We start from the raw sequence: 15,071 nt of genomic DNA on the forward strand, positions 1-15,071 counted from the left end.
GTGCTTTGTTTTGTCTATCATTTCTCTGAGAGCCAATTCAAGTTTTTTCATCTTTTTTGCCTTTTGTTGTTTTGAATCTTTGAAGTCAATTATCCTGTCCTCCATATCACTTATTCTTTCTTCTGTCTCTTCAAATTTGGCATTGTGTGCCTCCAGTACGTTTTTTATTTGGTCAACAGAATCTTTAATCTCTGTGCTATCTGCTATTTTTCTATGTATTCTTTAAAATTCCTCTTTATGCTCTTCTACTGTCTTCTTGATCCCCTAAATGTCATTTGCTATCCCACTTATTTTATTAAGTAGAGTTGTATGAACATCTTTGATTAGTTGTTCCAATGTCTGTGTCTCCTCTGGTGTTTCAAGTTGGTCATTAGGCTAGGGCTATATCTGTGTGCATTGTGATATGCTTATTGATCTTCTGCTGTCTTTGTGGCATGTAAATATCTTGATTGATTTACTTTAGGAGTTGATTCCTTTCAGTAGTCTAATGTCTTGTGTTGCGTGATGGTTGTACAGCGGAGAGTAGGGTAAGGGGTGGGGCATTCAGTGTGGTGACTTCTTTCAAGGCAAGTATAGGGAAAGGTTGAGGATGTTACGCTGATGCTTGTGAATGTCGGTGCCCAGCTGCCAGGGAGGATGTAGCTGTGCGAGTGCACCGGTCTGGAGGTGTCACCCTGGTGTGTGCTGATCTAAGGTATGAAGCCGTTTATGCATATGCGTAGACCCTGACATTATCTTTTAAATTTAAAGATACATGTAAATCAGATGCTTGGCCTCCACCTTCAGACATTAAATCTCAGTTGGTCCAGGGCGGGACCCAGGCATCTATAGTTTTAACAAGTTCCCCAGTGATTGTTCTCTCCTACCAGTTTTTCACTTCACACAGCACCCAAAACAGGGGCTTACATGTATGAATATTTGTTGAATTGAATTACACTTATGGAGGAACCTAAATTCAGAACTCAGATACAGTCATTTTGGAAGAAGGGTTTTCTAGATCTACTTCTGTAAGTTCTCTGGTAGACCCAGTGGGCTATGGGGGTTGCCTACTCTTCCTTGCTAACAGGACTCTGCATTTTTAGGGTAGAAATATGTGCAGATTAAGGGGAACAATCAAGATTGGCATATACTATTGGTTCTCAACCTACAGTATATTAAAATCACTGAGGATGTGCTTAAAAATATGTATATCTGCACCCTACCCTAGTTGAATAAATAAGAATCTCTAAAGGCAAGATAATATATGGAAAGCTCTTAGCCCAGTGCCTGACACTATATTCAATCAATGTTAGCCATTAGTATTGCATTCCCACTCTGTGCCAGGAATTTCCACTTGTTCCATTAAATAAAAATAATGAAAAGTGGTTACCCTACTCTGAACAATATTCAATAGAACATTTGCTTATTAAATGCAATCTCAGGATTTTCTCAAGCATGGTAATCATAATTAAAAATCTTATTATTCACAAATTATAATCTAGAATCCCCACATATCTCTCAAATTATGAGATCTTTAACTAGATAACGCTTTATTTGTTTTCTAGAAGCATTCTATGAAGAGAAAAGTAATATTCAACCACCAGTATTCTGGCTCTAGGCATTTGAAATAAAATTATAATAGAGTGTCTGTGGGAGCAGACACTCTATTATAGTTTAGAAGAGCAGTATTTTATTTCATTAATGTTTTTGTAAACTTTATCATACAACTCAAGAGAAGTAATCAGTTATTGCTTTTGAGCTAATGAACTAGCACATCAGTTGTAATGCCATGTGTCCATAAGTACTTTAGGCCTAAGAAGAGAACAGAAGATGTCATCTTGTTTGGGAAGGAAAGATGAGCTAAAAAAATTTGGTAGATTAATATACGAATGCATTGGTGAACATTCTGAAATGAGTGTTATCAGATTGGTTTTTAATCTCGGCATATGCCCCAAATGAGGAGAAAGGTAGAAAAATTTTATTACATATCAAAGAAAAATGTAGAGCTTAGAATGACAACTCATCTAAAGAGTTGTCTTTAATTCATTTCTTGCCTCCTAGCTAAGTCTTTGAACCAGAGTTTGTGAGTGTGTGTGTGTTTTATTTGCCTGAAGAATTATATTGCTTTTCACTGGAGACAAGGGAATAAAATATATCAAATAATTTTAGCAATGAATTGAACTGTTTATCACTCTATATTGCAATAGAATCACTGATCCTGGTGTGTGTCCATCACAGTCCCAGCTTTTCCCAAGGGGTGCATACATGTCCATACTAGCTTCAGTGCACAGATCATGATTTGTGCCCAAAAGAGGAATGGAAGTTTCAGAGTTAGCACTATGCAGATAGTTGCTGAATTCACAGAATCCTATTAACTCTCCCAATGTACTAGATAAGAAGAGAAGAACTCTGAGGCGGAATGCAGGAGAAGGCCAATATTTAATTGGATTAGAGAAGAAAAGGAGCTCACAATGGCAACTGACCAGGAGTGGCACAAGAGGTTGGAGACATTGTGTATAGGGACCAAGAAAAAGAAGATTCCAGAAGAAAGGTGTGATCAACAGTCTCCAATGGGGAAGAGTCCAATAGTGTTAAATAAGACAAGAACTAAGAACTAAGGCCTTTGATCATTACTGAATCACTTTGGACAAGTGATTTCAATGCTTCAGTAGCAGAGAGGAAGCTTGATTGTGGTGGAATTAAGTGCAAATAGAATAGGAAAGGTTTACTCTTTTCAGAAGCTTTATTATGAGGAAAAGAAGCAAAGTCGAGTAGCAAACCAGATAAATATCCAGTATCCAAGTCAAGATTTTATTAAAATGATTTTGACCTTGGATATCAATCAAAATGTCAATATGGGAAGTAAAAGACATTCTAAATATTTAAAAAAGAAAGAGATCTTCCATCAAGTTTTAGTAAAAGACTTCAATCACAGATGCAGCATTTCTTACAACAATAGAAAGTGCTTTTCCAAAAAGTGGCCCAGAAGTTTGAAGAAGTGCTTTACGAGTATGGTAGTGTTTAATGACTGGGCATTAAATTGTGGACTCTTTTCAGTTTAAGAATAATTTCTACAGCAGAATAAAGATGGCTATCAAAGAACCTGTTGTCAGCTATCAGTAGTGGTACAAGTATTGTCGTGTGTTCAACTAAAACCCAGCTGAACATACAACTGTATAGGAAATAAAGAGTTAATATGGTTATGTAATCAAAATAGTACCACACATTATAACTAAATTATACTATGTATGCTTACATGACCATTATAACTTTTGGAATAATGATTATACTATTTGCCTTATTACTTTTTGGGGGAAGATGGGGGGTTAAATTCATGAAATGATATGCTCACAAAATCAAAGGGAAGACTGGAGAGCCAGAAGTCAGAGAGCCACCACTGAACTTCTGGTTTCAAGTTCCTACAACTGCCAGGCATGGCCTCCACCATTACTGCCACCACTAAAGCTTCCCTGTACCATCTCTAAGACAATGATGGGGGAAGGGCAGGTGTTGGTGACTGTAGATGTGGAGGCAAGAAGTGGAGGTCTGCGTCCTCCAGCAGCAACCCAAACATATACTGGTTAACAGAGCCCTTATTTCTAAATGGCTAATAGTTGGTAGTTAATCTTGAGCGTTATCTGCCATGCACTGTGGTGAGAATGTATTATCTAGTTGAATTCTCCTAACAAGCCCATTATAGGTATGCTTAAAGGGTTAAACAGGTTCCCCCAAGTTCACACTGCTAAGAAGTAATGGAACCACAATTCAAACTCAGGCCTGACCAACTTCATTATACGTATCTCTCTGCTGTAGTCATCAGGGCAGAGAAGTTTGTTATGTACCCAATAAGGGCAATATCCTAAACTGAGATTAGGGGCATCATCCTGAAATGACCTTCCAAGAAATTGGTTTAGATTCCTCCAAAATCATCGGTGGAAGAGCCCCATTCACCAGTCCTGGGTACTAGATGTAAACTGAGTTCTGTTTCTTATTCATGTGCTAATAATCTATTCATTAGACCAGTATGTCTATTCCCCATTTCATTCAGACTGTCCAAGTTTTATCTTCTTTAATTGAAAAAAGAATCCTATTACTACCCTTTAAAACACTGACAAATCCAATTGATCAATCATCAGTGCATTCCATTTTACTCCAGCACATTAGACAGCTGAAGGCTGCACTGGCTATACTTTATAGGACATCAAAAGCAAATAGTCATGAAAGCTTCAGCTATTACTGTCATGTTATCAGCTATTTATATAAAAACTCAAAAACTTTGCTGAAATGCCTTGTTATAATTACAATCTCTTCATTCTGTTATACAGTGGAAGCTAACTGAAACACAAAAGGAAGCATTTAAAAGGAAACATTAAATAAAGCCAAGAATTTAATCTCTGTTCTAGTTCTAATCAGAGGTAATCCTATCAAGACAGGTAAAAGAAAAAACCAAGTAGCATCTTAATAAATTTGTGTAATAGTACATTTTTTTCTTGAAGATATTTAATTCACTTTATATTATTTGATAATTATATTCATTCATTCAAATATATGATCTCACACATCTGTAAGTGAAAAGACTAGGTGGGCTCAACTGGTCCCTCTGTTCCTGGTCTCATAAGGCTGAAATCAGGTTATTGACAGAATTCAGTTCCCTTCAGCTATACGGCTGAGATTCCTCTTTCCTTGCTGGCTGCTAACCGGGGGTGGCTTTCCAAGCATCTTTAGGACACCTGCTTTCTTCATCTCACTGCCCCATTTTGAAAACAAGAACAGAGAACTGAGATCTTCTCATGCGTCAAATCTCTCTGACTTCTCTTGTCTCCAGCCAGAGAAAATACTCTACTTTTAAGGGCAATGCAATTATAGCGGGCCCACCTGGAAAATCCAGGATAATCTCTCTATTTTAATATCTGTAACCTTAATTACCTTACAAAGTCTCTTTTGCCATGTAAGATAGCATGCACAGGTTTCATTTATGGAATGCCATTCTGCTTACCATCACTGTTACCTCCTCTAGTACCTTCTTGGAGCCTCTCAAGCTATTATTTATATTTATTAAATGCTTTTTCATATATTTTAGACCTTTGTACTAGGTTCTAAATGAATTTTCTAATTTTCGTAACTGTGTCAAATCTAACGGTTTATCCCATTTAATAGTATTTAACGATTGTGATTACTATATTTTTAATTTCTAAGTTTTCTAATTGGATCCCTTTCATAGCCATCACGTTCATTTAATAATTATTGTTTTTTTTTTTAATGGCAGCTAACCCTACATCCATTCAGACAAGTAGTTCTCAACCTTGGTGGCTTTTACCCCTTATTCCCCCAGGTACTTTTGGAAATGTCTAGAGATGTTTCTGGTTATCACAACTTGGGGGGGGGGGGGTGTTGTACAAGCATATAGTGGGTAGTAGCCAGGCATGAGGCTAAACATTCTATAATGCACAGAAGTCCCCCATAACAAAAAATTATCCAGCACAAAATGTCAACAGAAGTTAAGAAATTTTACTCTAGATCATCTTAAACATATTCATTTTTGTTTTAGTTTCCTAGGACGTTCCAGCAAATACCATGAAATGGGTTGGCTTAAATAATGGAAATTTATTAGTTTACAGTTCTCAGGGCAAGAAAATGTTCAAATCACAGCATCATCACAGTGATGCTTTCTTTTTGAAGACTGGCTGCTGGCAATCCTTTGCTCTTCTGCCACGTACAGGACAATGTTTACATCTCCTGGTCCCTCTTCTCTGGGTTTGATCTCAGCTTCTTGCTTCCATGGTTTTCCGTCTGAATTTCATTCTCTTACAAGGGACTTGTAAGAGTATTAAGACCCATTCTGATTGAGAGTGGGTCACACCTTAATTTAAGTAGTCTCCTCAAAAGGTTCTACTTGAAATGTGTTCACACCTACAGGAATGGATTCCATATAAGAACATGTTCTTTTCTGGGGCACATGAAGCTTCAAACCATTATAATTTTAAAGCCTTCATCAGATTCTTTCATTAATTTCTTCTGGAGAGAATTCACATTTTGAGTGTTTATTTTCTTAGCTATCTTTGCTAGCATTAGATTTCTTTTCTTTTTTTTTTTTTTGGCATTTTTGTTTGCAGGCCCATTTTCAGTGAGAGGTTATTTCTTCTTTCTTTGGCTGTACCTCCTCTTTACTATCAGTTTTGAGGGCAGTCCCACCTGGATCTCCAAAGCCCTACTCAAGAGTAAGTTTCATTAGGGCACATTGGGGCTCCTACCCCATATTGATTTTGGAGTATTATGGACCCTGGACAGTGGGTTGCAAGGCTGTGTCTATTTCCTGCTTCCTCTTCAGCTGTAGGCCCTAGGTAGTGACAAACAATATTTTTTTTGTTTTGTTTTTCCTTCTCAAACTCCTGTATGTTGGAGACCCTAACCCTAGCCAGGTCTGGGCGCCAGCAGTCAACCTGACTCTGGTCTTCCATGTAACTTAGAACACTTTGTTAGGTCGGGGGGATAAGGGAGGGCTCGATGGTTGGAATCATGACGTCACTCCAGGACCAGAGGTGAACCAGGTGAACCATTACAATCAAGGTCCTTGAGCAGCAAACAGCTATTCCCTGACATCTAAACACCCGCTGCTCAACCCGCTAGCATAATAATCCTTTGTTTAATGTGCCGCCCCTTTCATGTCATCACCTGACCCCTGCCCTTAAAAACTGCACTGCCAAAGCCCAAGCACGAACTTTCCTCATTCCCTTTTGGGTTCGGTGAGTTCTGCCCGTAAGCGGAAGCGCAGCCAATAAACCACGCTCATTTGCAATCCTTTCTCTTAAGTACCTCATATCTTAAAACCTTTCACATTTAATGTTCTCTTCATCCCACAGAAGACAAATTCCAGCTCCACCATCTTCTGATCAGAAGCCAAGCACACCTGTAACTTCAGCACCACTCACCTTTTAGCATTTCTTTTTTTTTTTTTGGCTTTGAATTTTGTATTTTCCAATTGCTGTGTATTTGGAGCAAAGAGAAGTCAAGGAGTCACCTTGACTGGATGGCTGTTGTGCAGCCATTCTGCTGTGATATTTAGGGCTTCCTTTTTTCAAAAAAGATATTTGTTGTTCCTCCCCAAATAGATCCCCCCAATCTAAGTCTAAATGTGCAAGGGGCTGTACAAAAATCATCTACAAAATCCAACTCACTGCCTCCCCAGAATTTCGTAAAATCACTCATTCATGCATGCAAAAGATGGACAACGTATACAAAATGGAAACAAAGCCTTACATGAATGGATGCTAAGCTATTCACAACCCAAAGAGCAATTACATGATACACAAAGCGTAAGCACATTTTCAGAGTGGACCCACTACTTAGAAGGAAGAGTAGTAAACAGACAGGGGGAATTGAGCTCCCCTTTGATCACCTAGAATGTTTTCGAGTGGGGGAGGAGGTAACGGAATCCTAGCGTTTGTCCATGTGTTTTCCATATGTGAGCAGGCTAACCAGCTTATTTCAGTTTAATTCCATTCACAAATGCTTATTGAGTGGTATGTGCTAGAGAAACATAGCGGAAGGAATCTCTGGCTCAAGGAATGCACAATTTAGGATGGGTAAGGAGAGACATATAAACAAATATTTATAATCCTGATGGGATGAGCTCTATAAAACAGGCCTATTAGAGTGTTATGGGGACACGGCTGTGGGGGCAGCAATTAATTGTGTTGGGTGGTCGTCAGGGAAAGTTGCAAAGAGAATGTGATATTTAAGCTAGGGTTTACTGGTAAATAGACGTTCACCTTCCAGGGGAGGGCTAACTCGCTGCAGGGATTCAGACTGGGGCAGCGTTTTCAATTTTTCTTTTTTGTCCCGCACACAACAGGTGATCAGCCAGTCCTCAGGAGAGGAGATTCCCCTTCAGGCACTAGCTGAAGTTCAGGGCTGGCCTGTCGCGGGCCCTTCCGCCAGGGGGCGCCCTGGCCTCGAGCCCTCGCGGCCGTTGCGTTTCCGGGCACCAGGGCCTAGCGCCTCCATCGCCTCCTGGTGCGTCTCCGCCGCACGCCGGGTGTCGTCTAGCCCCTCGGGTTACCGGGGCAACGGGGGCACCTCCTCCGCGCCGTCAGGGATTGCGTGTCCGCGCCATTTTCAAACTGCCTGAGGGCCGTGGCCGGTGGGCCGGCCGGAAGGAGTCTTCGAGGGAGGCGAGGGCTCGGAGAGAGCGATGCGGCCGCAGGCGGAAGGGTGAGTCCGGTCGCGGGAACGGGAGGGCCTGACGGGGCCGGTGGCGGCGGCTGTGCCTTCCACAGGGGCTTCGCGGGCCGGGCTCGGGCGCTGCCGGGAGGCCGCGCGGGAAGTGGGGCCGAAGTGGGGGCTCTGGACCCGGGGAGCGGGCGGACAGGCAGGGCCGGGCGGGGGAGACGCAGAACACCCCTCCTACGGACCCACTTCCGAGCCCCCTTCCCTTCACCACCCGACAGTAAAGTAGCAAACCCGAGACTGACCTGGGGTGCCTGAACTCCCTGACTTCTCCCTGCCCAGCTCGTCTCCGGGTGTCTGTGCAGATGCTGTTGATGGATTGATTCACTTACAATACTCTCAGTTTAATAAAGAATCTCAGTTGCTCAAAACAAAGTGCCGAGAGTGAGGCGATTGCCTTTGCTCAGCACTTTTGAGAACGTCCCCCTCTACCTGACAGTCTCGATTGGTTTAAGTTCGGTAGGGAAGGAACAAAAGTGGCTTTACGAGAACTATCGGCTTTATCATAATCTTTATGGCAATTTTAATTTAAAAAATTTAATTCGTATATGGTTCAGTTCTTAAAGTATCAAAGGACTACTAGAGCTACGGAATGAACGTAAATGTTATTTTCGGAAATTTTTGGTCCGGTTAAGTCCAGAAACAGCGGGAAAGCTACAGATTTTTCTATAGTTTTAATTCGTAATTTTAAAAAATTGAGCCTTAGCCTTCTCTGCGGTAAAAGGCAAACATTTTAAAGTTTTAAAAAATCACCAAATCTTCAGTTATTTTTAATGTGTTTTGTTTATTCTTTCAGTCTTATTCATTCCAAGAATAGTAATTCAGGTCCCTCACCCCCAGCTCAAATTTCACGGCTGGGAGGTAACCTCAGTTAACATTTTTTTTGCTCGCCCCGTGCTTGAGACCCCCAAACTTAACACCTTTATGTTGCTTTGCTAGAATCTTAGAGTAAAGCCAGAATGTTTGAATTGGGAGGGCGGACCACAGCCCATGGGTGGGGAAAGCATAATTTAAGTTTTTGTCCTTCTTAGGAACATTTTCATCTGGCTTGTGTGTTGAGGCCCAGACTATGATTTTTTAAAAAAATTCTTTCTCACAGCAGGATGGGAAGATATCTTATTTCTGGGTAACCAGTTGGTACCAAAGAGGAGAAATGTTCGAGTCCTGCAGCCTCTATTAGATAGTGATTTTGTCAGGTGTAAATTTCCATTGTCAGCAGAAGTTTCTGCTGACACAAGAGGGACCTGCACCAGTCAGGTCCCTCTTGTGTAAGGACATAGAAAGCCCATGGGGATGCCACTCAAAGAAAAAATTAGCAAGAGCAGAGAGAACGATTTGTAAAAAGGAGTAATTTTTGACAAGAGAGATGCTAATTTATAATTGATATGGTAAGTTGAGGCAGCGTGAAATGCCAGAGTTCTGAACCAGGACCCAGGACATAGGGCTTTTAGTGACTGCCCACCCACTTTGTGGCCATGGGCTTTGGGAAAAGTTACTCCTGGGGAAGAGCCTTTCCTGGTCTTTAAATAGGGATGATAATGTCAGTTCTGTCTCCTTCACAGGGTGGTTGTAAGGATAGATTTTGTATATATTCACATTTTATAAATTGTGATGAACCATAGAAATGTAAAACAAAGTTTTTATTCAGTTTATAAATATAAATACTGTCCTAGTTTGCAGGGCTGCTCTAACAACATACCACAGTCTGGTTGTCTTAAACAACAGAAATTTACTGTCTCATAGTTCTGGAGGCTAGAAGGCCCCCAAATCAAGGTGGCCACGAGACCATCCTTCTTCTGAAATCTGTAGGGTTCTAGTAGTGGCTTCCTGGCAATCCATTATGTTCCTTGACTTGTGGCATAACTCAATCTCTGCTTCTGTCACATGGCCATCTCTCTCTCTCTCTCTCTCTCTCCCTCCCTCCCTCCCTCCCTTTCTCTCTCTCCCTCTCTCTCCCCTCCCCCTCCCCCCTCCAATTTCCCCTTCTTATAAGGACAGCAGTCATATTGAATCAGAGTCTACTTTATCAAGTTTGGCCTCTTCTTAACCAATAACATCTTCAAGGGTCCCATTGGATCACATTCATGGGACTAAAGACTAGGAATTTATCTATTTGGGGGATATAATTCAATCCATAACAAATGCTATGACTATATTTAGTTGGCAAAATTTAGAATAGAACAAAATTTCTAAAAAATTATCTTTGGATAACTCTTTTAGTGCAGATTGATAGAGAATCTATTCATAAATAGTAAAATAGGCAAGGATGAAAACATGCAGAGATTCTTGTGTCTTTTTTTTTACTGAAAAAAAAAGTGTGTGAAATGCACAAATCTTAGGTGTACAGTTTGAAGAGTTTTGATATATGTGTATACCCCTGTGTAACCACTACCTCAACCCACATATATGTTCATCACTCTAGAGAGTTCCCTTTTTAACCATTCCAGTCAATTTTCCACCTCACAGGATGCCCCTCCTCCCACCCACTCCTATTCCCAACCCCCAGCAACAGCTGTTTTAGCTTTCTTCTTCATAGTTTAATTTTGCATGTTTTTGAACTTCATATAAATGGAATCATGCAGTATGTGGTCTTTTGTCCCTGGCCTCTATTGGTCAAATAATGTTTCTGAGATGCATCCCTGTTGTTGGCCTGGTTGAGTTCCTGTCCTTTTATTTTTGAAGTGTTACATTGTATAAATAATCATAGTTTATCTCTTCTGCTGTTGATGAGTATTTAGGTTTCCACTTTGGGGCTATTATGAATAAAGCTGCTACAAATATTCTTGTAAATTCTTTTGAGGACTTTTTTTCCCCTCCATTTCCTGGGGTAAAGCCTAGGGATAGAATTACTAGGTTAAGAGTAGAAGTGCATTTAACTTTATGAGAAATTGCCAGACATTTTTCCAAAGTGATTTTACCCTCCTGGTAGCTATGTGTGAAGATCCAAGTTGCTCAGTATTCTTGTCAGCATTTGATATTGTCCTTTTAATTTTAGCCATTCTAATGGATGTGAAATTGCACCTGATTGTATTTCCCTGAAATACAAAGAGGGGTGAGCACCTTTTCGTATGCTTATTCTTATTTCGGGTATCTTTTGTAAGGTGCCTGTTCAAATCTTTAGATCATTTTCTTATTTGGTTGTCTTATAAGAACAACATACTCCATATATATTCACAATATATTTTTTGCCTTTTCAGTTTCTTAATGGATTATTTTCAGGAGCAGATGTTTTTAATTTTGATGAAGTTCTAGTTAATCATTTTCTTTTATGTTTAGTGGTTTTAAAAGAGGTCTCTGTAAGAATTCTCTGCCTACTTCAAGCAGCTGGAAGTCTTAGTTTCTTCTAGAGGCTTTATTGTTTTTGCTTTAACATTTAGTCTTATGAAGAGATACTTATTTTAATGTAACAACATGACTATGGTAAGGGTTGGATTTAAATCAATCTAAATATTCCAGAAGACAGCTTACCTGAACAGAAATAAAAGATTGCTTTATATTAAAATAATCTTTTCTTTGGATTAGAAAACAATGATAATAGCTGCAATAATATGATGTTTCACTTTTTTTTTAGGACTTTAATTTTTAGAACTGAATAAAAACTGTTTTGGAAGAGAAGATGACTACAGCTGCAGAAAGAAAGTATGTCAATATTAGAAAAAGATTGGATCAGTTGGGATACCGCCAGACTTTGACAGTGGAATGCTTACCTTTGGTAGAAAAACTTTTCAGGTAAAGATGAAAATAGAGTTCTAAATCTATGTTCCTTAATCCCATTTATCTAGTTTCTGATTGAACTTCATACTCCAGTAAGTAAATGGTTAGATTTTTTAAAAGTCCTTAAATCATCTGACACTTATGTGTTCTTCCTTAGGTCCTATGCCTTATCATCATTTCAGGGTCTCCACATTGCAGAGCTCTAAATGGTCCCCATTGACATTATATACTCTTAAGAGTAAATGTTTTTTGGTTTTCTCTGTGAATAAGAGTATAGTTTTTTGTGTGTGGTTTTCTGATGTAGTTGGGAGATGCTTTTCTCTTTCTTGAGTTTTGTGTGCTTCATTGGTCTTTATATTATATTGACAATTCTCAAAGAGTTTGTTGGTCATTACTTTAGCTGTTTACATATTACCTTAACTGAAAGGTTCTGTGATTTTTTTTTTTCTTTTCCACAAGAACTACATTGCAGTGGCTTGAGACTGGAGCAAGGAAATTGCTTAGGATGTCTTTACACAAAGACAATTGATGATAGAAAGGAGAGAATGGATAAAATATTTTGTGGTCTTTTGTATGGCCTCCAGAAACCTTCATGATCCAGTCCCTGCTTCTCTCTGCAGTTCATCTCCCATGTATTGAACCACATGAAGCTCTCTAAACATATACACTGTCACCCTTGGTCTTTCCAAGTGCTGTTCTATCTGCCTATCAAGCCTCTTACTCCTCTTCTTCTTCCCTTGCCCTTGTACCTGGTAAGCTTCAAAGGTTACTTCTCCAGGACTCCATCACATCTGTTACATGCTACCATAACTACTTATCTTTATTGGAAACTTATTTTGTCTTCCCTTTAGAATGCAAACTCCATGAGACTAGAGGTTTTGACTTTGTCACTGATATGCCTAGAACAGAGCTAGACACATAGGCACTGAAATATCTGTTGTATTTATCACATAGTATTATAACTGTTTGGCAAACTATTTATTGGTAAAGTATAAGCTTCGTGACAGTGGGGACTTTGTTGTGTTCCTTGCTCAATAAATATTAAGTAAATTTTCCACTAGTCTACATTCTTAGAGGCAAGGAACTGATTTTCTTTTATTGTTGTGTCCCTGTTACTTAGCATATAGCAGGCACTCACTAAATACTTACTGAATGAGCAAATAAATCTCACAGATGCCACTAGATCAGGTGGCTAGTTGGACATGGGAATGACTGAGAGAGGAAATTCAAGGATAGTTCTAAGTGTGTGTATATATTTTGTAATTTTAATCTTATTTTGAAAATTTTTTTTTTAAGATTTGAGCTCATTTAGCATGAACATATTTTATAGTCTTATACATTAAAGTCTTTTTAGAAGTATTTATTTATTTATTGGCATGGGCAGGCACCAGGAATTGAACCCAGGCCTCTAGTATGGTAGGCGAGAACTCCGCCTACTGAGCCACTATGGCCTTCTCAAATTTTTTAGTTGTTAGAAATCTTTTTTTAAATATTTTTAGTTATTAGAAAGTTAATATTTTTAGTTATTAGAAAGTTAATGGAATGTTTCTGTGTTTACGTTTTCTGTTCTTTAATTTTAGTGACCTAGTTCATACAACAGAGAGCCTTCGGAAATCAAAATTATCTGCTGTGAAAGCAGAAAAAGAAAGTGCCAATTTTGATTTTATCTTGGAACCCTATAAACTTGAAAATGCAAAATTGAGCAGGGAAAATAATGAACTATACTTGGAATTAATGAGACTGAAAGAACAGTCAGATCAACACATTAAAGGTAAAATGAAAATTCAGTGATTTTTTAATACCAAATATTTGCCCTTTTTTGTTTTATATCTAGGGAAGGCTAAAGTCTAATTTTAAACCTATTATTTAGAAAATGTAGTAGTCCTACTAACATCTCCTGAACTTACTACAGGATATATTGGAGAATTCCTGAGAATAAAAATGACCTTCCAAAGCTGTATTTGTCCTCACTATCTGTTGATTAAACTTTTAGAATTAAGATTTTTATAGAGAATAGTAAGTGCTGAAATTGAAGAAATGTTTTTGAAACAACTCTTTTGTTTCCCTTACTGAAATACCTCATTTACTGGATCAAAATCCATGTTTTATATTAAACTCATGCAGCAGCAGGAAAATGTAATTCCCTTTTGTGCTTAGTGACTTATTTACAGTTTTGTTAATCATGATGACAAGAAAAGGTAAATAGGCTTTCAAAACAAAGCAGGCATAAGAATAAGGTGGAACCTTTCCAGCTATTGTGACGTTTTGTATTGTGTTAAATGGAATAACTTCTTAGATTTCTTTATCATTAGAAAAGCCTTCGAATCTTTTTCATTTTAAGAATTGAAAACTACATTGAAGAAGTGTGCGCGTGAAACAGCTGATCTGAAATTTTTAAATAACCAATATGTTCATAAACTTAAACTTCTGGAAAAAGAGAGCAAAGCTAAGGATGAAAAAATTCAACAACTTCAAGAAAAGAATTTGCAAGCAGTAGTACAGACTCCAGGTAAGTCTGTTTCTTCTCAAAACATTTTTCACACTTAATCTTTTAAGATTATTAAAACTTTTGACTGAAATAGGACTTTTGATTTTCATGCTTAGAATTCAGTGTTTGGAAAGATATGTTTCAGTTATCAGAAAAAGTTCTTGATTTATTTCCAAAAACCCCAAAGCACCTATGTTTGGAAACTTGTTTAATAGTCTCTTAGATACAAGTAATCTAACTTTAATGCCTAGAGTTTTATTGCCCTATTCCTTTTAAATTGTTTTATCTATTTTTATTCATATTATATTTTAGTTGTAGAAGCAATCCGTAATCATTAAAGAACATTTGGAAATTACATGCTTTTGTAAGTTTACTATTTTTAGCCTTATGCCCAACAGTTATAGAGCTAGGGAAAAGAAATGGCACATATCCTGAATTGGTGGCTGTCTAGGCCTAGTTTGGTAGAGGATTCTACATTACTGGTGACAGCATCATTGAGATGTCTGAACCATGGGATCAAGTTTATGCAAATAAGTTAGCCAGATGAGCTGGATTATGGGTCTAAATAGAGACTGAGGGATTAATAAGAATGGTGAAAACTAAAGTTGTTTGGGATGAAGATTGTGATCAGAATGAAATATCAATAGAAGTTCTAGAAGCTGGT

General features: G+C 38.5%; 1 protein-coding gene across 3 annotated transcripts in view; it reads left to right on the top strand.

Annotated features, from left to right (window-relative positions):
* The first annotated feature begins 7,964 nt into the window (after positions 1-7,964).
* Positions 7,965-15,071, top strand: part of CEP135 (centrosomal protein 135) — a 98,091-nt gene continuing 90,984 nt past the window's right edge. For all 3 annotated transcript variants that reach the window (XR_013165893.1, XM_077136925.1, XM_077136926.1), the window contains exons 1-4: positions 7,965-8,190; positions 11,777-11,934; positions 13,500-13,690; positions 14,261-14,428. Coding sequence is in view for 2 of the 3 variants with exons in the window: in XM_077136925.1 (XP_076993040.1) it covers positions 11,822-11,934; positions 13,500-13,690; positions 14,261-14,428 (472 nt within the window). In the remaining variant the exon portion in view is untranslated. The remainder of the gene's footprint in view (positions 8,191-11,776; positions 11,935-13,499; positions 13,691-14,260; positions 14,429-15,071) is intronic.

The sequence above is a fragment of the Tamandua tetradactyla genome, chromosome 19, assembly GCF_023851605.1.
Source record: "Tamandua tetradactyla isolate mTamTet1 chromosome 19, mTamTet1.pri, whole genome shotgun sequence".
NCBI classification, from domain to species: Eukaryota; Metazoa; Chordata; class Mammalia; order Pilosa; family Myrmecophagidae; genus Tamandua; species Tamandua tetradactyla.